The sequence below is a fragment of the Adiantum capillus-veneris genome, chromosome 21 (genome assembly GCF_014529385.1).
Source record: "Adiantum capillus-veneris isolate H3 chromosome 21, ASM1452938v2, whole genome shotgun sequence".
Lineage (NCBI taxonomy): Eukaryota > Viridiplantae > Streptophyta > Polypodiopsida > Polypodiales > Pteridaceae > Adiantum > Adiantum capillus-veneris.
The window spans coordinates 39,568,168-39,592,224 of NC_140951.1; the positions used below are offsets into that span (position 1 = coordinate 39,568,168).

The 24,057-nt window shown below is 41.4% G+C and overlaps 1 protein-coding gene across 1 annotated transcript; it reads right to left on the bottom strand.

The window, feature by feature from the left end:
- Nucleotides 1-1,307: 1,307 nt before the first annotated feature.
- Nucleotides 1,308-1,874, bottom strand: LOC147430821 (uncharacterized). The gene has a single exon (XM_086493588.1). The coding sequence runs from the start codon at nt 1,863-1,865 to the stop codon at nt 1,308-1,310; it is 558 nt and encodes a 185-aa protein (XP_086349714.1). The 5' UTR covers nt 1,866-1,874.
- Nucleotides 1,875-24,057: the final 22,183 nt, after the last annotated feature.

Consider the following 24,057-nt stretch of genomic DNA (forward strand, 5'->3'; position numbering starts at 1 on the left):
AGGAAGGCTAGTTTCAAGGTGCATTTGTCTAAGATAGGCTATGGAGGAATGCAAAGTTTACTTCTTATCTAAGCTACAGTTAGTGAAAGGTAAGCAAACATGTTTACATAAAAATTTCTCTAAGTTCTTCTCCATTGCACATAGAAGGTTTAATTTGAAGTTCAAGAAATTATCCTAAAAACATATATAGTGAAATAAATTCTACCCACAAGAAAACATTAAATATGTTATTTCATAACAAATTGGAGAAGTTAACGTCCAGAAGCATCCAATTATGCATAGACCCTAATAAAGATATGCATGCATACATTGACATCTCAATACATGCACTTAGACTCCATGGTTTTTCTCTCAGCATATTTTAGTTTCCAAAACTCCTTACATGGAGGATGTAAAATAACCATTCTTGATTCAAACATTTTTCTCCACAAACCAAGTCTCTCACACAATTCAAAGTCCATGATTTCTTTTCTCCCAATGCAAACAATTAGACTTTATATTTTTCCTTTCAGAGACTTGTAGGTTCTAAAACTCTTTTATATGAAGGACAATAAAATAAATGTTTTAGGAAAACATGTGTGCCAAGACCAAGATATTTTTTGCACATCCAAGAATTCTCCATTCCATACTTGTAGGTTTATCTTGATATCAAACATAAGTTTCTCTTAGTTAAAAATGGATGCAGCCTTGATATGGAATGATATAGAATTGCTAAAGAACAAAACTAAATATTTTTAAATATATCATGATGAAGCACAACCATAATCTAGTAAAATGAGTCCCCAAAAACAAAGTGCAATCTAGAACTACATTGAAATCTCCTTAAACTTGAATCCACTCTAGTAATATAGTGAAGTCCCCTTAGACTAGGGTACAGTTGATCGGCACATTTTTGTTCTAAAGCAGGATGCTTTGTCATTACATTGGATTCTCCTTGTAATTGGATACACTCTAGTAATACATGGAAGTCCTCTTAGAGTAGAGTTCACTCCATTACAAGTCCCTTAGAATAGAGCACGATCCATCACATAGGATTCTCCTTATAATAGTATACACTTGAGTAATACGTGGAAGTCCCCTTAGAGAAGGGTGCACTCCATGTACAAATAATCTTATTTATAATAGGATACCCTGTAGAATACATGCAAGTCCCCTTAGAGTAGGGTGCACTCCATGCAAGTGTTCATCAAATTGACACATCTTTTTTTTAAATAACCTTTGAATTATATAGTAATACAAATACACATCATACTAAAAGGACATCATCTGGCCATAAAAAGGATCATTGTCAACCTTCTTTAATGTTATCACCTTGACACGTACACATGAAGGACATGATTTGTCTCAAGATCACTATACTGATTTACAATTGTGTTATGGGTATAATCTCTCTTGTCACTTGCATACAACCATCCAAGTAACCATGGAATAATTGTTTCTTGCAAGAATCTTTGAATCTGCTTAGGTGTTTTTCTCCACATCTTTGGAAATATAAGATATGTTCCTAGCATATTCCACATCATCCTATATGGACTATCATCGAAAATCAAAGTATTCTTTGCATCCAAGTCCGAAAAGATCTTCCAAATATCACTCAAGTTTTTATGATAAACCCTTCTAAATCCTAACATGATGTTTGGATTTTGGCAACACTTATTACTCATAAAGATCTTGAACTTGCTATAATTCTTTTGGAAACATTTTTGTGTGATGTGTTGCACTCTTGTTAGGTTATAGCAACTCCATATCCACAGCTCAAAGTATTCACCACAGAAATCCAAAAGTATTTCTGTGTCTAAGCGCACCGCATGATAAACTTCATCTTTGTCCTCCACAAGACACATGTGTTGAGCCCAAGATGGCATATAATCTCCATGTTTTGTTTCAACTGTCTTCAAAAGCAATCCTTCAAGTTCCAAAACAATCACTCTTTTGATATTCTTGACAGGAAGTGGCAGGTGACAAGGAGGTGATTGATATATACAACAAGGCCTTGCATGAGGTTCGTTGGGTGCTTCAAATCATGTCTATAGATAGTCGACCCACTTTCTTGTAGTGATGACTCTGCAATTGAAAAACAAGAAATTTATTATGTTTCAAAGATACAAATAGTTTCTACATTTTCTACATTGTGGTATTATTAGATGCCAAAGTCCATATTCAACTTCCTCATTGCTATAAACAAATCCCAATTGAAACCTTACAAAGCTTCACCATTTCTCCAAGCTATGCTTCTTTGAAGCATGGAGAAAAGTAACGTCTACCACCTCGCTAGGCTAGGCTCCACTATGAATGAGAAAAAAGTAAGATCTACCATAGGTCCAAACTAGGATTGATGATGACGGGTCTCTTGTTTCAAAGTCTACCACTTGTCCAAGCTACACTTCATGCAATATAGTGGTGGATAGCTAGACTGGATTGGGAATGGGAGAAAAGGTGCAAGGTCCACCACCTATCCAACCTCTTAGGCTCTTTGTTAAATGTTTTCCTTCTCACTACATGCAAGACTTGTGATATGTTTCCCATGAGGGGCTTTACCAAAAGGTCCATCACCTGTCCAAGCTTGCTCCATGGAATATCTAGAGATTTTTTTTTTGAGACCTGCAAGAAGAAACAAAAAGAAAAATTTGATACCATGAACATGTATATTCAAGTATGTGAAACAAGGTTCATGTCATAAAAGGTACTGATAGCCATTTTTTGGCTCTCTGTAATTGCCATAGTGAGTTATCTCACCCTATCAAATCACTCAAACACTGTGGTTACCCTCACCCTTTCACTGTATATAGGTGCGTGTGAGCTAGGGGACTTTTCCCATATCTCCTTACTAAAATAAAAAACCCTCAATTAGCTAGTCATTGGGCTAGTTGAGCCAAAAAAATAAAAAATATAAAAAATATAAGTATATTATGGCCCATGCGTATGTAAATATTTCTTTGTATATATGGCCTAAATAAAAGATTTTTTCATAATTATTTTGGTTTTTATTTAAATATTTCTACCTAGGTGTGTGTTATTTATGCTCTGTACATTGCCTCACCATTACCACAATTTTTCTTACCATTTTTCATACTCTTTATTCCATATAGAAATATTTTCATGTAAGATTCTCTTATATTTAGTGTAACTCCACCCCAACAAAAATCCAAAAAAACTAGTTATATTTATGTGTATATTTTTTCACTATCGTGATTTTTCCCTTCCTACATCTATTTTGTTTTTTTTCTAAAAAATTAGAACACCAAAAATATTTATCTTTTTATGATAGCCTCATAATGAGAGAGATTTCTTTTGACCCCTTTATATTTTTTCCACTTATATTATTTATATTTGACATGTACATATTTTAAACCCCTCAATATTTGATTTTCTTAGTTGTACTATTCACTTATATCATGATCTCAACAATATCTTCAATTATAGACCTACCAAATAAGGTCAAGGGTAGGTGGCATGCATACATACACTATGGAGGGCTCACTCTTGGAGGTATTCAAAGGAATCATCCAAAGAAGGACCCCACAAGGACTTTGTGAAGTGGAAAAAAAACAATCGGTTTTGCTGAATTTTTAAAGTTCACTTTCTCTCCGAATTTGAAAAGGTGATACAAACAAAAGTTGTAGCTTGTGGGCTGACCTTTTGCCTCAAATGTTTTCATATTTTTTTGAGCTACGAGCTGTGAGCTATGATTTTATTAGTGGACCCCAGTTTTCCCATGCTATGCAGCCACACTCTCTCTTCCACTTTATCATTTTCCTCTTTCACACACACTTCTCCACTCATCATCCCCACCTCTCTCACCACTCCTCTCTGCACCCTACTCACCTTCTCCTCAACCTTGAAGAATAAGAGAAACCATGGTGAACTCATACCTCCCACACACAATTCCATTCCAAAATTGACCACCTAGTCTCATTTTTCCTCCTCCAAATTACCCATATCTATAAAAAAAACCACAAAATTCAGCCTCATCTCTTAAAAGACAGCATCATGGTGGTTGATTACTCAGCTTCAATTACCTTGTCTCTCAAGGAAGGTCAAGAGTAGAGAAAAAATGTACCGTCAAACCTAGTGGACCGTCAACAAGCGTCAAAATTGGCCCTACTCAAGACACTTGGAGCATCAACCTTGTAAGAAATACACCTTTTCTTACCTCTTAAGAGTTTTTCTTCCTTATTTGTATCCTACATGGATACTCCCATTTTAAATATCCAATTCCATTTGTAAATTAATACTAACTCTACTAACACTAACCCACTATGAAAAGTCCTATCACCTCCATTTCTCTCCTGTCTCTTTCCCCACCAACTTCTTGATAATTCCAAGCAAAAGAAATTAGATAAATTGCTGAAAATCTAACCCAACCATGGTTAGAGGAGTAACCCTAGCCTTCAAAATTGCTATAAAAAGAGGGTGTATCTAGCACAAAAAAGGGGAGAAGAAAGAGCACTATGCTATAGCTTGAGAAGCCAAGCTCAACCTCTTGAGAAGGAGCTCTTGAGTGGAATCTCATTGGCATTAGGCATATGTATGTGTTGTATTAGGGGTGATTAGCAAGGGAACTCTATGCCATTGTAAGAGAGAGTGATCATTCAATTGAGAGTAGGAAATCCATCATTTCTCCTACTAGTGTAAGCCCAACATTTGCTGAATCAAGGAGGGTGAATTTGGACTAAGCATGGATACCTTGTCTCCCTTCCAACATGAAGTCATGGACAATAAGGATGTGTAAGTGTCTTGGTGTTTTATTTAAGTTCTTGATAGCTTGTCTCCGGGTATTGTTATCAATTTAGCCATAAATCCCACATGCTGTAAGAGGGCGACAGGGTGGAGAGGACTCCCCTGGCCTTAAGACAGTGATTGGGGTGGCTTTTTTCTTGTGATGTGTTGTGGTGTAATTTACTCAGGCTATGTTGAACAAATACTAATCTTACTTTGATTGGTCATGACAGATTTGTAAGAAGGCATTAGTGCAACAAGCACCCCCTTCCCCCTTCTCTCTCTTTCTTACATATATATATTTATGTTTGCTTGATCATTAACGATACACTTCAAAGCAGCCCGAGCACCATCTCTCTCTCTCTCTCGTGTTTTAGTGTGTGAGAGTGTTCCATTGGTGTTAGGGTTAGTGTAAATTCCTTGCTTGTTTGTGGGTTGCTCTAACGATTCTCCTCTTTTGCGTCCTAGTTCGCTCTTAAACAAGGTGGTGCCCCTTGTGTAGTTGGGATTTGGCTGTGGGTTTGTTGTTTTGGTTTGTGTTGTGTTGTGCCCCAGCCCCATTGAGCAGCATGGGAGCCTTGAAGGGTATCTAGAGGTTGCTCTTCTTGTTGCCCGCCCCGGACCGCTTCAAATTGGTGCCCCCACTGAGGAAAAAAACTCGTGTATGTTTTTGTGTAGGCTCAACCTTTAGCATAATCAAGTAGCTTGCATGAATCACGAGAATTTGTATGATCCCTTCATTCCCATTGCAAGGAAAAAGGTACACATAATTGTTAGTACTAAGTTGCAATTTCAGCGAGTAATTCGTAGAATTTTAGGTCCTCTTAGGTTAGCCGAGATAAACACTTCGTTAAATCCTTTTATTTTGCCTCTCATTAGGTACGATATTAGCTTGGACGTCTATATTTTTGTGTTATTTTAAGCATTAGGACATGCATAGGCCATGGATAATGGCCCAGGAATAGAGGTTTTTCCCTTTCATTTTAATCCACACATTAGAATAAACGTTGCAATTAGTAGAAAGATCCATTTTCAACAACGAATGGTGTTCATGTTTGGTGCCCAAAGAGTAGGAGAAATTCTTGCATCACCAAACCCTGTCATTCTACCTCTCATCAACTACCACACTTCTTTTGATGTACATGTGTTCATTTTATTTTAAAATGAAGTGCAGCCCGGCAACATAGTGTGTATGTTTGTTTTTTCTTTGTCCAAGTTGTTACGAGAAACAAAAAAATGATCATTTGTTCTAACTGGGAATGTGTGTGCAGTGAAAGTTCAATCCTTAGAGATCTAGCTCTATTACCAATTGAGTTGCAGGAGCAAGTAGTAAGGCGTCTCCCTCATAACAAGAGGGTGGTGAAGTTAAGACGGAAGGTCCTACGCGTGGATTCCATTTTCCTCTTGTTGTTGGGCACTAAGGAAGACCGCGCATTCATCCAACTAGTGTGTGCCCTAAGATTGGTAAATAGAGTGAAATTTGACGTTTGGCGAGTGCATTTCACTGTTAACCCTCACGGCACACGGACACCCATCACCTACGATGGACGCGTATTATGTATGATTTAGAGTCAGGTACCGGGCTTGTCGGACCAATAGGGAAAGGTAGAGTGATCGTCGATGAGAGGCGCACTTTAACTTGGACATTCAAGGGATTAGTTGGTTAAGCATGGGCGCCCAAGTGTGAATGGGGTGAGCTCCTATAAAAGCCAACTAAACCTAATTTTTACTCATTCTCTCATTTGTGCAATTGAAGAGTGCTCTTGCTCCATCTCCATCTTCTTCTTCTTCACCTCCTTGTGTGTGTGTGAGAGAGAGAGAGAGAGAGGGAGAGTGTGTGTGCGATCGAGCATTACGAAGGCACGACGGCGGCGAAGCGGTTGAGCGCGGCACGACTGCAGCTTCTTCTTCATCGCGGCGAGGAATCCACCACGAAGGCGAGCGTAGAGCGGTGAGTGACACACCTTTGTTTTCTTGAGCTTGCTAGTTTAGGCTTGTTGTGTGCTTGGAGCCGTTTGTGGCTCGCATACGGTGTATTGGCAAGTCCCTTGCTTCGACAGTGCGGCAAGGAGCGCACATTTTTGGCGCCGCTGCCGGGGATATGCCCTACACTAAGCTCGGTTAGCACTTTACGCTTCCTTGTGGTGCAATTTCTATCATAGGAAAGGCAGGGAAGGAGTGTGTGGAAGATTTCTGTTTTTTGCGTTTTCTGCAACTGCTGTCAAGTTTCAATTTCTGCTATTGTCTGCGGTTTTTCAATTTCTGCAATTTCTGCGTTTTCAAGTTTGGCGTTTTCAATTTCTGTAATTTTTTGCATTTCTGCCAATTTGCTGCAATTTCTGCGTTTTCTCTGCATTTTCTGCAATTTCTTTTTCGGAAATTAAAAACGCGAGCGAGCGGGCGGCGAAATTTTTCGAAAATAAAAAACGTGACTCTTAAAACGGACGGGTTGGTTTGTATAAAAGATAGATCGGGATCGGGATCATTTTCCCAAGCCCAAGCCCAAGCCCAAGCCCAAGCCCAGGCCTCAGTCCTCAGTCTTATGATATATACTAGACTCACTCTTATATATATACCCTACTCCCTCAAGAGAGAATGAGAGCATGTGGGACAAGTCCTCCACTCTCCTCCTTTCTCTTCCCACTTGCACCCTTAGACTTTTTAGTTTGGGCCTAGTTCCCTACTGGAAATTGACAGTTTTAGGGATTCCGAGGGCATAGAGTGACCAAACGGAGGGCTGTAAAGCACGGCACGACCCTCTGACCGATACGCTCATTTCGAGCTATCACATAGCCCATTCCACGACACGCTCTAAAAAATCTAGCAAAAAAACAAACAAAAAACACGCTAAAAACTAGTCACAAGGCCTCCTAGAGCAGCTTTTTGACACCTTAGGGTATCAAAAGCACATGCACTTACGCTCTGGGCGGGTGCTAGAACACGAGCATATTGAGGGTGCCTCTGTTCATACGGACACCCATTACCCATCCATGATAAGCTCTAGACCCTCAGCGGGGACACAAGGTAGCACCACCCAAGACCCTAAAATAGCCGCTAGTGATTCCTCCTCCGACTCAGAAATCATGGAAGCATACCCTACCCAAAACACTGAGAGAGAAGGCCATGCACCTCCCGAAGCTCCACAGCCTAGTACTAGTATGTTTAGCCGTTTCATGGAAACATTAGGTAGAGCTACTCGCTCGGAACCTGATGCAAATGAAGCACACGAAGGGGGTGGGGAAGTGGACTCTCCTTTCACATCGCACGTGGACCCCACACCCCCAAAGAGTGTCCATGTGGATATCCTGCCAACTTCTTACCAAGAAGGCCCTGTTGAGCTGCCTCCTTCAGAAGTTCCCTCTAGAGTACCGTTGGTGGCAAGTAAAACCACGGGGAGCAACATTGCTTCTACCTCACAAGAAACCATTAACACGTCGACTCTAGAAGGATTGTTCATTAATGATCATTGGACATACGACCTCCACACTGAGGTGTTGACGGATCTACACTCTGGCCATGCCTACCATGTAGGATGGATAGAGATTGTACAATCCACCTCTAGTGCCACGAGCATCGAAGATCAACAGAAAATGATCTTTCATGTTATCCATGGCATTATTCAATCAGAAAGGCAAAACCGAGGGGTAAATATACTCTCAACTGGCCCCATGAGATTTTTGGATACGAGCAAGGCTCAACAGCCTACTCTATCACAAATGGAGACTCCTCTAATGAGCCCCATGGACCCATCTTACGTCATTTCACCTGGGGTCTCTATGCAATCTGAGCCTCCGAGCGAAAACTTTAGCTTCCCTAACTTGGCTCAACCCTCTATTAAGGAAAACACAGTGCTCACTCCAGGGATAAGCCTAACAGAGAATGTACCGATGACATCTACGGTTAGCGCAGTGCCACTACCTAGTGTCATAGTACCTAATATGGGGCCTCGACCATATGTGCCTCTAGCCCCTTATGCACACATGGCCCCCACACCTCCAATTGTACCACTTGCTTATGCTCCTCGAGTGCCGCTCCCTAGCTCTTATCCGAGTGGACCTATGCCCGGTTATGTTCCATATCCTGCATCATCCACACATATGCCAAGACCGGTACCCGTTCCTCTCCCACATATGATTCCAAGAGTACCTCCACCGGCCCTACCTCCTCACATAGGTGACTTGGCAGCGTTTGCTCAAACCATAGGTCGATCTATCGCGGAAAATATGCGTCATGCATCTGATAGAGAGCCTAGAAGTAAGGCAGTACAAATTGCCAAACTCACGCAAAAATTCAATGGGGACGAAGATGCTAGAAAACACATTGAAGTGTTTGAACAAGTATGTGATTCCTTAGGGGAACGCAACGAACTACATAAGTGCAATGCCTTAAGCTTGACATTAAGTGGGAAGGCTGGAGATTGGTATAGGACCCTAAGGGTGGATGAGAAAACAATCTACCCTACCCTTCGAAGGTTGTTTCTAAAGGAGTACATACGAGAAGGTGTGCTTTGGGGTGTAGCATCTCAGCTACAGAAGGCCGAACGTAAGGAAGGAGAGTCAGTAAGGGACTTCATTAGTCGTCTAAAGCACTTAAACTCTCGCTGCCCTGTAAATGAGCGCTTCAACAATAACCAATTGCTTGATCGATTTATTCGAGGGTTGAGGAATGAAGGAATCTATAATGGACTAGTGATTAGAGGTATCACAACCTGGGAAGATGTCACTGCCAATGCAATCCAACTAGAGGACAACTTGATGATAGCAGGCATGAGGGTGTCTACTGACACGAGATCCACTAGCTCACAAGCCATTGAGTATGAACCCATGACTGCAAAGCCCATTGCCAATGAGCCAAAGGTATTTGAAACATTCTTGACAGACCTCACCAAGGCAATCCAAGAGTCTCTTAAGGATAATCGACCCCCTCAAAATAGTCACATGTATCCAAGAAGGGAGCAACAATGGTGTTCCATTTGCTTAGGTCCACATAGCACTAGTGAGTGCCCTACGTTTAGAGTAAAATTTAATGGAACTTGCAATGCATGTGGTAGGTATGGTCACCAAGCTAAGGATTGTTTAATGATCAAACGTATGATGGCAAATAGACCACCTGTAGCCTGGACGGATGCGCCTCGAGCTCCTGTATTGATGCCTACTCCACCTGTTGAGCAACTACCGCAACACATGGTCCCTAGATCTCAAAATGTTGTACAAGCTACATCGTTACCACCTCCTGTGCTAGGACCGCAGCCCCCGCATCCAAGAGTCGCCCCTATGAACCAAGTGGGTTGCGAGCCATCAAATGCTTATGCAGATGGCTGTGAGGAGGAAATAGACACTAGTATTGCCTACGGACTTGATACATTGGAAGAATGTCCTATATACTACATGGAAGATTGTTGGGGACAAGTCAAGCCGGTTTATCAAGCTGCTGCTCTCGCATCCAGAGGTCAAAATATCAACACCCAGGCTAGGAGGCCACCTCTTCAATGCTACGAGTGTGGTGGACCACATCGAGTAGCGGAGTGCCCTATTAGGCTGCAAAAGAATGCTACACAGATGCAAGTGAATCAAGGGAGCACGTCTGCAATGCCAATACTCACATGTAATCGTTGTGGCATAGATCACTTGATTGCCCAATGCCCCTATAACCCAAATGCACCTAAAATCACACCCCTGAATTTGGTCGAAATTGCTAGTGTGACATCGCCAATGCCACCCGTCGCACCCGCTTATGCGATTACACGGTCCATGCTTCAAGGGCCAGGACATATCCTCGAAGAGAGAGATACCGCGTCAGTTATCCAAGCAAAGAAAAAGAAGACACGAAGGAAGAAGTCGCAGAATACGGAAAATTCAAAGCCAAGTTCCAAAACAAACATAGGAACAGGAGATGACCCCGTGTATATGAATGACCTCGAGGATGATTCAGATTCAGTCGACACAATGGAGACTAGAACCAATACCACAAAGGGAAAGACCGACAAGGAAAACCGTAACATGGAACCAAATGAAAACCGAATGAGAGAAAACCATAAAGAGCCTCTGAAAACACCACAAGTGTTTCCAAATCCAATCCAAGACCCCCAAGATAAACCGCAGGGGCAAAAAGGGAAGAATCGTAAAAAGAAGATTGGGACGTACCCAAACCCTGTAGACGAGATTAAGCAGGTGAAACATCTAAGAGGTTTAGTGGAGGAGACTCAAAGGAAACTAGAACCAGAACCCATGCAGGTCAAAATTCATGACACAGTGTTTCCCACGCAAGTTCATCCACCCCACATGAACCATAGACCGTTAGCCATATCTAGTATCATCCAAGAAGGGAGTGAGGACAGGACATCAGAAAGTGAGCATACACCCTTCTTGTTGGAAAGGATGTTTAACGAAGGAATACCTGATCCCATTGAGGAATATGAGATTCCATCCTCACCAGTTCCTAGTCAAGGACCTACACCCTGCAAAACGCCAATGAATGTTGCCAAACTAGTGGACTTCATGTCTTCTGAGGTCCGAACCACGATCATAGCAAAGCTGTATGGAGATCCTGAGTTATTCCTTGCACTTTGAGCATTCCTTAACGGAGAGCTACGAACGGGATTACCGCAGTTTGCGCAACCAAATAGGCCTGACTTGATTATGATTGATGAGGAAAATCATGTGCAATCACTTGACTTAGATGGACACGAGTCTGTGATCGAGGTACCCATTAACGAATTAGGGCAGTATTTTGAAGGCGACGAGTCTAATGCGACCCTACCCATCACTACCAAGGGATTAACTATAAAGGGAATTCTTGATGGTGGTGCGGGAGTTAGCATCGTTACAAAAGATTGTTGGGAATCCATGGGAAAACCCCGCCTCAGTGTTACTAACATTGTGGTAAAGATGGCAAACGGTACCATAGCCAAACCTATGGGGATGCTCAAGGATCTTAAGATCAAAGTTCTAGGACACAAGGTACGACATACGTTCATTGTAATGGATTTCTCTAAACACCTTATGTCATATGAAATGATTTTAGGACGACCATTCATGAGGGAAGCACAAATGGTTCACGATTGGTCTAAAAATCATGTCTATTTGCAATTCCAAGACTCTGTCCTTAGAGTGGATTTGGTGACTGGTAAGGTACACCCCTTAGGGAGTAAAACCATTATTGATCATCGCTCTGACACCACAATTCACTCGGCCCCACTACAATATTGTTACACTTGTAAGAAGGATACAGACATTGGCCAAGATTCTCCTTACATGGATGTGTTACCGGGTATGACGGAATCAGACAATGTGGACTGGGTCCACCTAGCATCAACCATAGACACTTGGGGAAATAGGGGGACGACCTGGGTAACACCTGAGGTGGATGAAATGCGTATACCCTTAAATATGCTACAAGCAATGCGTATCGCTTCCGACAAGACTCATCCTAATGTAACGAAGAAAACATACAAGTGGGTCCCTAAAGCTTCTTTAGTGACCATAGCTAGTGCTAAAAAACAGAAGCCTTGTAAGAAACGTACCACTCGCTCCAAGAAATGTAAGAAAATGCTGCGTTGGATTCCTAAACGACTATTGGAAGCCCAAGGCTACTATCAAGGAAATGATCAAATCTGGGTGCCAAAACGTAGATTGTGCTCTTACCTATCACCTGACCCAAGTGAGCCCAATCCTGTGGCTCCAAAACGAATCAATGATCGTGGAAAGAAAAAAATCACAGAATGCTACACACCTGCTCCCGAGCTAGTTTGGGTACCAAAGAAAGAACGATTTGTTCCACCTAGCTCAGGAAGGGGGGAGTCCCATGAAGCTTCTAGCTCCTCCTGTAATACATCCATAGAGGTAAAAGCTTCTACACAGCCTCCATCTATAGTAGTGGACCTCCATGAAGCTACAAAAGAATCCACACCTCCGAGTGTTCAAGAATCACCTGATGAACCACTTCAAGTTCAATCCTGGGAGAGTACCTTACCACCCTTGCAGCTTGACAAGGCACCTAGGGTAATAACAAACTACTGGCAAAAATCCTCACCTATTACCAACTGGAACAATTGGTTTCAAAGGGTGACAAGCTCATTTCAAACGGTATGATCAAGGAAGGGGGGAGTGTTTGCTGACAGTCATCATTCATTTGTTTCCCTCTCAACCTTTTTCCCTGACCTCTTAATCTCCGATCTTAGGGAATGTACATATAAAGCTTTATACACACACAAAAAAAAAAAGAGCAAGAGCAATTAGCAAACGAGTATGCACATTAAAGTCAAAACATTGACTCAGACCTACACATGTCACATCTGGTACAGTGAAACAGAAACCTATTCCATAAACCACCTTTGATCCTCATCACTTGAGTGATGAAGGGTAGGTAAGATTAGTACGATAGGAGTGTTTCTGTTTTAGAGTTGAGTGATTAGCAAAGTTCTCTTTTCCCACTGATGTGCCTCCTAGAGGTATTGTTTGTGTTTCATAGTGTGTACAGGAGCGTGTTGCTGTGGTTAGGATTTGGACCTTCATGGAATCTTTCTCTCGTTCACACTTCAAATCAAGCGCGACCATCAACACAAACAGGTGTTTCTTATCCATTAGCATTGCCCTTATCTTTTTTGCATCCATGTTTGTCTGCTTTGATTGTGATTGGTAGCATACTATTCAGCGCATTGGCTTAGTATCAAACATTTAATTCAATGTAATGTTTTGTCATAATCACTTGTTTAGGTGTAAAAATCAAGCAGTCCGACTAAGCTACTTTGACCAAGCTAGGTCTTAGAAATCTTTTCTTAATACCATGGGGAATGCCTTCCTAATAAGCAATGGTTACTTAGGTTCTTAATCCGATTTAGGCAGCATTGTGTGAAATGTACTAGGGCTTTCTAGTGGGCTTAACCCTATCGACCTTTAGCTTAAGTATTATAAAGGGAGTTTACTAATGTGATGAGCCTGGGGAGGGTAACAGTGTTATATGACCCCCCAAAGTTACAAAATTTAAATGTTGAAAATGAACAAGCAAAAAATCAAAGTGCCACAATGTAAAATTTTAAGCTGGAAGAGAAATCTCAGCTTGATTTGGTACTTCACTCACATGTATTGCCTATGGTACTAGAGCCCTAGAGGTTCCCAGTGTGGGCGCTTTTCCTTGAAAAGCAAAAAACCCAAGGCATACAAAATAAGCACACACATCATAATTGAATCAATGTGAAAAGACTTTGGGGGGTCAAAGAAAAAGTAATCAGTCAGGCGATGATTTCATGAGAAATTCCTTTTATGGTAGCTTAACTACAAGGTTTTCTAGATATAGCCTCTAGTCAGCCCTCGAACATGAATACTTGGCTCTCGCGATTAAACAACTTAATTGACCACAGAAAATTAAGAAGCTTACCCATGGTATTAATATTCGATCTCTAGTGCTTTTCGACCGTCAAATTAGCGACCCCAGACTTGTTTAATTTTTTGCCTTTACATCTGTTTATGCATTTGATTACATTGCAATTTAATGTTCATTGCTAACAAATTGTTTGAAATTCTTTGACCAATCAATGTGTCTACCTAAAACTGCATATGCTTTTTAAGAGAATGCAATTACTGTGCCAATGTTGTTTGATTTTGCAGTGACTGAAGAAGGCTAAGGACATTCATCTCAAATTCTCTTCCACCTCGACGAACCAGCTTCAACTCAATAGCTTCCGAGGACGGAATCTACATCAGGAAGGGGGGCATGTTAACCCTCACGGCACACGGACACCCATCACCTACGATGGACGCGTATTATGTATGATTTAGAGTCAGGTACCGGGCTTGTCGGACCAATAGGGAAAGGTAGAGTGATCGTCGATGAGAGGCGCACTTTAACTTGGACATTCAAGGGATTAGTTGGTTAAGCATGGGCGCCCAAGTGTGAATGGGGTGAGCTCCTATAAAAGCCAACTAAACCTAATTTTTACTCATTCTCTCATTTGTGCAATTGAAGAGTGCTCTTGCTCCATCTCCATCTTCTTCTTCTTCACCTCCTTGTGTGTGTGTGAGAGAGAGAGAGAGAGAGGGAGAGTGTGTGTGCGATCGAGCATTACGAAGGCACGACGGCGGCGAAGCGGTTGAGCGCGGCACGACTGCAGCTTCTTCTTCATCGCGGCGAGGAATCCACCACGAAGGCGAGCGTAGAGCGGTGAGTGACACACCTTTGTTTTCTTGAGCTTGCTAGTTTAGGCTTGTTGTGTGCTTGGAGCCGTTTGTGGCTCGCATACGGTGTATTGGCAAGTCCCTTGCTTCGACAGTGCGGCAAGGAGCGCACATTCACCATTGAGGAAGACTCTTCAAGAAACTTGCGGCCAGAGTTCATGCTTCATAGACTCACATTTGGTGAATTTTTTCCTCATTTGCGTCTTATTAATAGTCTTCCTTTCGCTTTCAACAAAGGAGATAGGGAGCTATTCAGAGCTTGTCTTAATAAAGAGAGCATAGAGAAGATTGCAAATTTGTATAAATTCTCATCCTTCTCTACTTTCTATGACACTTTGTTCATAGAGACATTGTAACTCTTTTTATGCTTTTGAATGATTTAACCATAATCCTAAGGAGTTTTTGTCCAGGAATTTTGTAGCACAAGTGGAGTCTTTAAATCTTGCAAACTTGATTGGACTTGATGAGGATGTTCTTTATGAAATTGTGAGAAGGTTGCCTCACTCCGACTGTGTGGAACTCAAAGGAAAGGAGCTCCTAGTCAATTGCTACTTTCTCACGGCCTTCGACGAGCATGAAGATCTAGTTTTTATACAAACCGCTTGTGCGTTGGGAATTGTAGAGCAAGTGCAATTTATCACTTGGGACGTGGTTGCTCTTTTGGATCCAGAAAATGAAGTTCTAGAGATTTCTGTTTATCGCCTTAGCTTTGAAGAATTTCAACCCTTCTTAGAGCTCATCAATAGTCTACCTTTTTGTTTTGATCAAACAAATCGAGACCTCATTGAAGCTTGGATAGCTGAAGAAGAAAACCTAGAGTGGTATTTTCTTACTTCTTCATTTGCAGGCGAGTGGTTCTAAATCTCTATTGTATCCCTTATTGTAACTCGTGTTGTAATCTTTCATAATAATGGACAACCAACGCCAAATGTCTGGATATCCTCTTTTCTTTGGAGAGCCTGGAGAGGATGCAGAATTATTTTTAGCAAATTTCAAGATGTCTTGCCGTATCAAGAGGATAGTAACCGATCAAGAACATGTAGAAATGTTTGAGGTGGTCCTTAGGAAAGATGCTAGTACTTGGTTTGACTCTTTGCCTGAGGAAGTTAAGGGGAATTACACAGAAGTTTTGAATCGTTTTAAGAGATACTTCTTTGATCCCCAAAACACTCAAAAACTATGGCAAGACATTGTTTCTCATAAGCAAAAAGACTTAGATGACTACTACTTGTACAAGCAAGAGTTTCTACATCTTTGGGCTCTATGGATACGAAATGTTTCTAACCCTGGTGATGGTGCAGAATTTTTAAATAAGGAGAGGTTCATAGACCTTAAGGTAAAAGTTGAGGCGGGTGCACCTGCTACTTTTGATGCAGCGGAAACTAGGGCTGCTGAGAAGTATAGGAAACTCAAGTGCTTAAGGGGAGAGGTTCCAATAGAAGGTCTTAGACCCAAAGGTAAGTCACAAGCATCAACATCTAGGGAGCTTCCTGAGGTAACGGCTGAAGTGATTGAGAAGTTAAATGAATCTTTAAGCAGCCTGTCAATTCACCTTGCACAAGCTGTAGGTCCAAAGGGACAAGCAAAGAAGTCAGAAGAGAGAGAGCCACGAACTAGGAGAGTCTTGCAATGTTGGAATTGCGGAGAGTCTGGACATGGGATGTATAATTGTCCTTGGCCCCATGGAGAGCCAGGGAGACCTAACTTGAATTACCCAGTGATGAATGCAGGAGAAGGAGCTGGTCAACAACCAAGGCTTCTACAAAGACCAAATGGACCAAGACCACCTCCACAAGGGGTAGAAGGAGTTCCACCTTTTCCAGATCCAAATGTGCATGTGGTAGAGGTGAAAAATTCAAATGAGGTTGACATGGAAGCCAATGGCATTAAGCGTGGCCAAGGGAAAGGTAAAGAGAAAGAAGGAGTCACATCACAGAGTGACCATGGACAAGGCAAAAAGGCAAAGGAGACCAAGGAAACCAAGAGGACTCGACGTCGTATCAACCTCCAAGACTTCCCTCTTGGACATGGTATGGCTCCATACAACTTGTTGGAAGACATGAGAGGTAAGGGTCCTGATATTTCATGGCCTCAATTTCTTGCATTATGTCCACAAGTTAGGAGGGATTTAACAAGGGCAGTTAGCACTAGGAGAAAGGTAAAAGAGAGTGTGCTTGTTGTAAAAATTGCACAAGCTGAAATGAATGAGGACATTACACCGGTGCTAGACTGTTACATCAAAGGAAGATTGGTTAGGAAAGGTCTAGTGGATGGGGGTGCACAAATTTGCATCATGACAGAGGGACTCATGCAAAGACTAGGCATGCACATCCATGAGACACCTGAAATCAAAGTCAAGATGGCAAACAATAGCAAGGCTAGGTGTGTAGGCATTTGTAAAAATGTCTTTGTAGAGGCCTTTGGCATTAAGAAAGCGGTGGATTTTTATGTTATGTCGACCAAGGGAAGTGGTTATCCATTTATCCTAGGAAGACCATGGCTAATGAAAATGCGAGCTTTGCAGGATTGGGAGAGTGGGAAATTAATTTGCAGGAATGACAATCATAAGAAGGTTTTCTTTGACATGAAGGAGAAACGCCAAGAGGAGCTCCATGAAGAATCATCTCAAAGTGAGACGGAAGAAGGTTGGACCGATAGCACTTCAGAAGAAGAAAGTAGCGGCAGCATTACTGAAGAGGAGTCTTCCATCGAAGTCATGGGGGTAAGGTTTAAGCCAAGCAACCAAGAGACCTCTTGTCAAGGCTTGGAGGAGGTGGGTCCTCAAGAGAACGAAGGTGTTCAAGATGAAGGGATGCTGGAAGGTATGCTATCAACAACACTTACAAAGGATGAAAGAGAGGAGTTCAAATGTGTGCTAAGGAAGTTTCCTAGGCTTTTTGCTAAAGACTACACCGACGTGCATGGTGGTAGATGTTGTTCAACACAAGATTGAGTTAAAGCCTGAGGCCACACCTAAAGCTCAGAAGCTACGAAGGCTAGGAGTTATAAAGGAACAGGATCTACTCAAGGAGGTAAGAAAGCTTCTAGCAACAGGTTTCATTTATCCAGTGGAGAATTCAGAGTGGGTCTCTCCTGTTGTTGTCACTCCTAAGAAAAATGGCAAGTGGAGGGTGTGTGTGGATTACCGTCCCCTCAATGAGGCAACAAAGAGAGATCACTTTCCTCTCCCATTCCAGGATGAGATACTAAATGAGGTAGCTGGTCATGAGAAGTACACTGTGTGCGATGGTTACTCAGGTTACTTTCAAATAGGGATTGCATTGGAGGATCAATTGAAAACAACCTTTATCACTCCTTGGGGTTGTTATGCTTTTAGAGTCATGCCATTTGGTCTGACAAATGCTCCTGCAACATTCCAACGTTTCATGAATATGGTGTTTCAAGCATTCTTTGGAAAGTCAATTAGGGTGTTCATTGATGATTTCTGTATTTATAGCTCAAAATCATTGCATCTACAAAGGGTAGAAGAAGGTTTAAAGAAGCTCTACGACATGGGAGGTCAACTCAACCCCGACAAGTGCCATATAGGTGAGGATGAAGTAATCTTGCTTGGTCATAAAGTTTCTTACAAAGGCATTGAAGTGGATCCTTCAAAGGCAAAGGCTCTTATTGAGCTACCATCACCCAAGAGTCTTAAGGAGGTCATCTCATTCATGCAAAAGGTGAAGTATATGTCACGCTTCATTCACTTAGCCTCGGAGTTACTTCACCCTTTGCAAAAGTTGACACAACAAGTAGAATTTGCATGGTCTAATGAGCTTGAAGAGTACTTTTGTAACATTAAAGCCATTTTGTCAGAGCTACCAACACTCATGCCTCCTTGTTGGGAGTACACATTCTTTGTTAGCTCTAGTGCTGGAAAAGAAACAATTGGTGCAGTTTTGTTACAAAAAGATCCCTATAGTACCAGGATGCGGCTCATCTACTTTGCTAGTAGGGTCATGAATGCTTTAGAGAGAGGCTACACGGAGGCAGAACTCATGATGCTTTCTCTCATGTTTGCGATAAGGAAGTTTAGATCCTACTTGCTCCCAAAACCTTTTGTAATCCTCACCGCAGAGAATTTGTTCCCTTGGGTGTCATCTCAAATGAATCTTAGTACTAGGATCTCAAAGTGGATTATGGAGTTGCAAGAGTTTCAATACTCTTTCAAGGTAGAAGATAGTGTGCGTGCACAATTGGCAGGGATTCTCACTTATAGGGTGCATGAAAAGGAGATTAAGGTGCCTGAAGTAAAGACCCTGCCATTGCCACCACCAAAAAGTATTCATAATGCTTTTACCTTGTTCTTTGATGGAGCTTTTCGTCGAGCCACAGGAAAAGCAGGGGGAGGGCTAGTGTTGCTCAACCCAAGTGGAGAGGTGGTCATGAAAGAGAAGTTCAATCTACCAAGTTCATCTAGCAACAATGAAGCAGAATATGACACACTACTTCATGGTTTAAAAATATGCATTGGCCATGGTATACAACGTCTCATGGTAAAAGGGGATGCACTTCTCATTGTGAAGCAGATTTTAGGCATCTGGGCATGCAAAAATGAAAGACTAAGGGCCAAATTTCATACCATCCGTAGGCCATTTAATCAATTTGAGGAGGTGCAATTATATCATATTCCTAGGAAACAAAATGAAGATGCTGATTTACTTGCACAACAAGCCGTTGCATGTGTAAAGAAAGAAGTGCAGGTCATCATGGTGGCGGCTGCTGTGAAGCAACCGAGGTACCAGGGATTGGAGTCATTGGCTCCCATCATTGGCTACATTTTGGAGGGTGAGTTTCCACCAGACTTCACAAAAGCTCAGAAGAGGAGACTCATGAAGAAGGCAAGAATGTATCTCTTCCTAGAAGGCTCCCTCTATCAAAGAGGGAAGGATAAAGTGTGCAGAAGAGTACCAACTATCGCGGAAATTCCAGCCATTCTAAAAGGTTTTCATGAAGAGGCATGTGGTGGTCATTTTTCCCAAGAATTAACTGTGAAGAAGATTTTGCTTGCGGGGTATGTTTGGCCAAGTCTACATGTGAATGTCCAACATTGGTGTAAAAGTTGTCACAATTGTCAGGTAAATGGGAATAGAAGATTGATTTATGGTCCAAGGCAAATTGTGCTTGCAAATGGACCCTTTGAAAAGTGGGGCATTGATGCTATGGGTCCTCTGCCTAGGACAAAAAATGGTAAACTCTACATTCTAGTGGATGTAGACTATATGACTAGGTGGGTGGAAGCACAAAGTGTAAATGAGAGTACAGTGAGCAAATTCGTCTACACTCACATTTGTTGTAGATTTGGCACACCTTTGGAGATTGTTTCTGATAATGGTCCAGGGTTTAGAAAGGGATTGCTCACAGAAGTCTGTGAAGAACTTCGCATTCTACATCATCACAGTACACCCTACTATCCCCTATCAAATGGTTTGGTAGAAAAAGCTAATGGGGTCATTGCAGGCATCATTAGAAAGATGGTGAAAAACAAGACAAAGTTGTGGGATGACTTCTTGGATGGTGCCTTGTGGGCGTATCGAACCACATATAGGGAAGCCACGGAGTTCACACCATTTCACTTGGTCTATGGTCAAGAGGCTTTACAGCCAATTGAGCTAAACATTCCAACAATGCGACTTCATGGCAAATCAGCACAAGATGATCAAGAAGCATGGATGGATTGACTTCTTACCTTAGCTGAGCTTGAGTGGAAAAGAGAAGCAACATACGAGTGCTATAAGAGGAAAGCCACACAGACAAAGGAGAAGCTTGACGAGAAATTGAAGGACAAAGGTATCAATGAAGGAGATCTTGTGCTAAGGTATGACAATCGACTCGATAATCGTTTTGATGCCAAATTTGAAACAAGATGGCAAGGGCCATACATAGTCAAGAAGGCTTTCAATTCAAGTTACTATCAACTTATGGACTTGAATGGGAAAGAGCACTCCAGGAAGGTAAACGGCTATCGCTTGAAGCCTTACTTGAGTCGCCTTCCACCAAAGGATCTACCAGAGCAAAAGGCAACTATCTCATGTAAGTATTGTTCCATGAAGCATGAGTGTAACACAAACCAAAATTCCAAGGGGCCAAACAATGAAGATCTTGTCAAAGACTCTGAAGCACTCTCTTTGGAAAAGATTCTTTATGATGGTACATGAATATACCATCATCCTGGGGGAGGGCTAATGATAGCCATTTTTCGGCTCTCTGTAATTGCCATAGTGAGTTATCTCACCCTATCAAATCACTCAAACACTGTGGTTACCCTCACCCTTTCACTGTATATAGGTTCGTGTGAGTTAGGGGACTTTTCCCATATCTCCTTACTGAAATAAAAAACCCTCAATTAGCTAGTCATTGGGATAGTTGAGCCAAAAAAAATAAAAAATATAAGTATATTATGGCCCATGCGTATGTAAATATTTCTTTGTATATAGGGCCTAAAAAAAAGATTTTTTCATAATTATTTTGGTATTTATTTAAATATTTATACTTAGTTGTGTGTTATTTATGCTCTGTACATTGCCTCACCATTACCACAATTTTTCTTACCATTTTTCATACTCTTTATTCCATATAGAAATATTTTCATGTAAGCTTCTCTTATATTTGGTGTAACTCCACCCCAACAAAAATCCAAAAAAACTAGTTTTATTTATGTGTATATTTTTTCACTATTGTGATTTTTCCCTTCCTACATCTATTTTGTTTTTTTTTCTAAAAAATTAGAACACCAAAAATATTTATCTTTTTATGGTAGCCTCATAATGAGAGAGATTTCTTTTGACCCCTTTATATTTTTTCCACTTATATTATTTATATTTGACATGTACATATTTTTTAGACCCCTCAATATTTGATTTTCTTAGTTGTACTATTCACTTATATCATGATCTCAACAATATCTTCAATTATAGACCTACCAAATAAGGTCAAGGGTAGGTGGCATGCACACATGCACTATGGAGGGCTCACTCTTGGAGGTATTCAAAAGAATCATCCAAAGAAGGACCCCACAAGGACTTTGTGCAGTGGAAACAAACAGTCGGTTTTGCTGAATTTTTAAAGTTCACTTTCTCTCCGAATTTGAAAAGGTGATACAAACAAAAGTTGTAGCTTGTGGGCTGAACTTTTGCCTCAAATTTTTTCATATTTTTTTGAGCTACGAGCTGTGAGCTATGAATTTATTAGTGGACCCCAGTTTTCCCATGCTATGCAGCCACACTCTCTCTTCCACTTTATCATTTTCCTCTTTCACACACACTTCTCCACTCATCATCCCCACCTCTCTCACCACTCCTCTCTGCACCCTACTCACCTTCTCCTCAACCTTGAAGAATAAGAGAAACCATGGTGAACTCATACCTCCCACACACAATTCCATTCCAAAATTGACCACCTAGTCTCATTTTTCCTCCTCCAAATTACCCATATCTATAAAAAAAACCACAAAATTCAGCCTCTTCTCTTAAAAGACAGCATCATGGTGGTTGATTACTCAGCTTCAATTACCTTGTCTCTCAAGGAAGGTCAAGAGTGGAGAAAAAATGTACCGTCAAACCTAGTGGACCGTCAACAAGCGTCAAAATTGGCCCTACTCAAGACACTTGGAGCATCAACCTTGTAAGAAATACACCTTTTCTTACCTCTTAAGAGTTTTTCTTCCTTATTTGTATCCTACATGGATACTCCCATTGTAAATATCCAATTCCATTTGTAAATTAATACTAACTCTACTAACACTAACCCACTATGAAAAGTCCTATCACCTCCATTTCTCTCCTGTCTCTTTCCCCACCAACTTCTTGATAATTCCAAGCAAAAGAAATTAGATAAATTGCTGAAAATCTAACCCAACCATGGTTAGAGGAGTAACCCTAGCCTTCAAAATTGCTATAAAAGGAGGGTGTAGCTAGCACAAAAAAGGGGAGAAGAAAGAGCACTATGCTATAGCTTGAGAAGCCAAGCTCAACCTCTTGAGAAGGAGCTCTTGAGTGGAATCTCATTGGCATTAGGCATATGTATGTGTTGTATTAGGGGTGATTAGCAAGGGAACTCTATGCTATTGTAAGAGAGAGTGATCATTCAATTGAGAGTAGGAAATCCATCATTTCTCCTACTAGTGTAAGCCCAACATTTGCTGAATCAAGGAGAGTGAATTTGGACTAAGCATGGATACCTTGTCTCCCTTCCAATGTGAAGTCATGGACAATAAGGATGTGTAAGTGTCTTGGTGTTTTATTTAAGTTCTTGATAGCTTGTCTCCGGGTATTGTTATCAATTTAGCCATAAATCCCACATGCTGTAAGAGGGCGACAGGGTGGAGAGGACTCCCCTGGCCTTGAGACAGTGATTGGGGTGGCTTTTTTCTTGTGATGTGTTGTGGTGTAATTTACTCAGGCTATGTTGAACAAATACTAATCTTACTTTGATTGGTCATGACAGATTTGTAAGAAGGCATTAGTGCAACAAGCACCCCCTTCCCCCTTCTCTCTCTTTCTTACATATATATATTTATGTTTGCTTGATCATTAACGATACACTTCAAAGCAGCCCGAGCACCATCTCTCTCTCTCTCTCTCTCTCTCTCTCTCTCTCTCTCTCTCTCTCTCTCTCTCTCTCTCTCTCTCTCGTGTTTTAGTGTGTGAGAATGTTCCATTGGTGTTAGGGTTAGTGTAAATTCCTTGCTTGTTTGTGAGTTGCTCTAACGATTCTCCTCTTTTGCGTCCTAGTTCGCTCTTAAACTAGGTGGTGCCCCTTGTGTAGTTGGGATTTGGCTGTGGGTTTGTTGTTTTGGTTTGTGTTGTGTTGTGCCCCAGCCCCATTGAGCAACACGGGAGCCTTGAAGGGTGTCTAGAGGTTGCTCTTCTTGTTGCCCGCCCCGGACCGCTTCAGTACCTTAGGGGTGTGTTTTATTTAGCCTTAGAAGATTGTTCTCAGCTTTGACCTTGTTTATATAATCCTTTGCAGTGGTTGCCTTCAATGGTCCCTTTGTAGTACATCCCAATTGCCTACGTAGATTGATCAACTGTGGTGCCTTCATGCTTTCAATAGTTGTACCTTCCTTTTATAATAGCTCTTGTATTTGGGCTCGTCTGATGTCATTGTTGTCGGTTTTGTCACTTGCTTGATTGTGTTTTCCTTCAAGGATAGCTTCACCTTT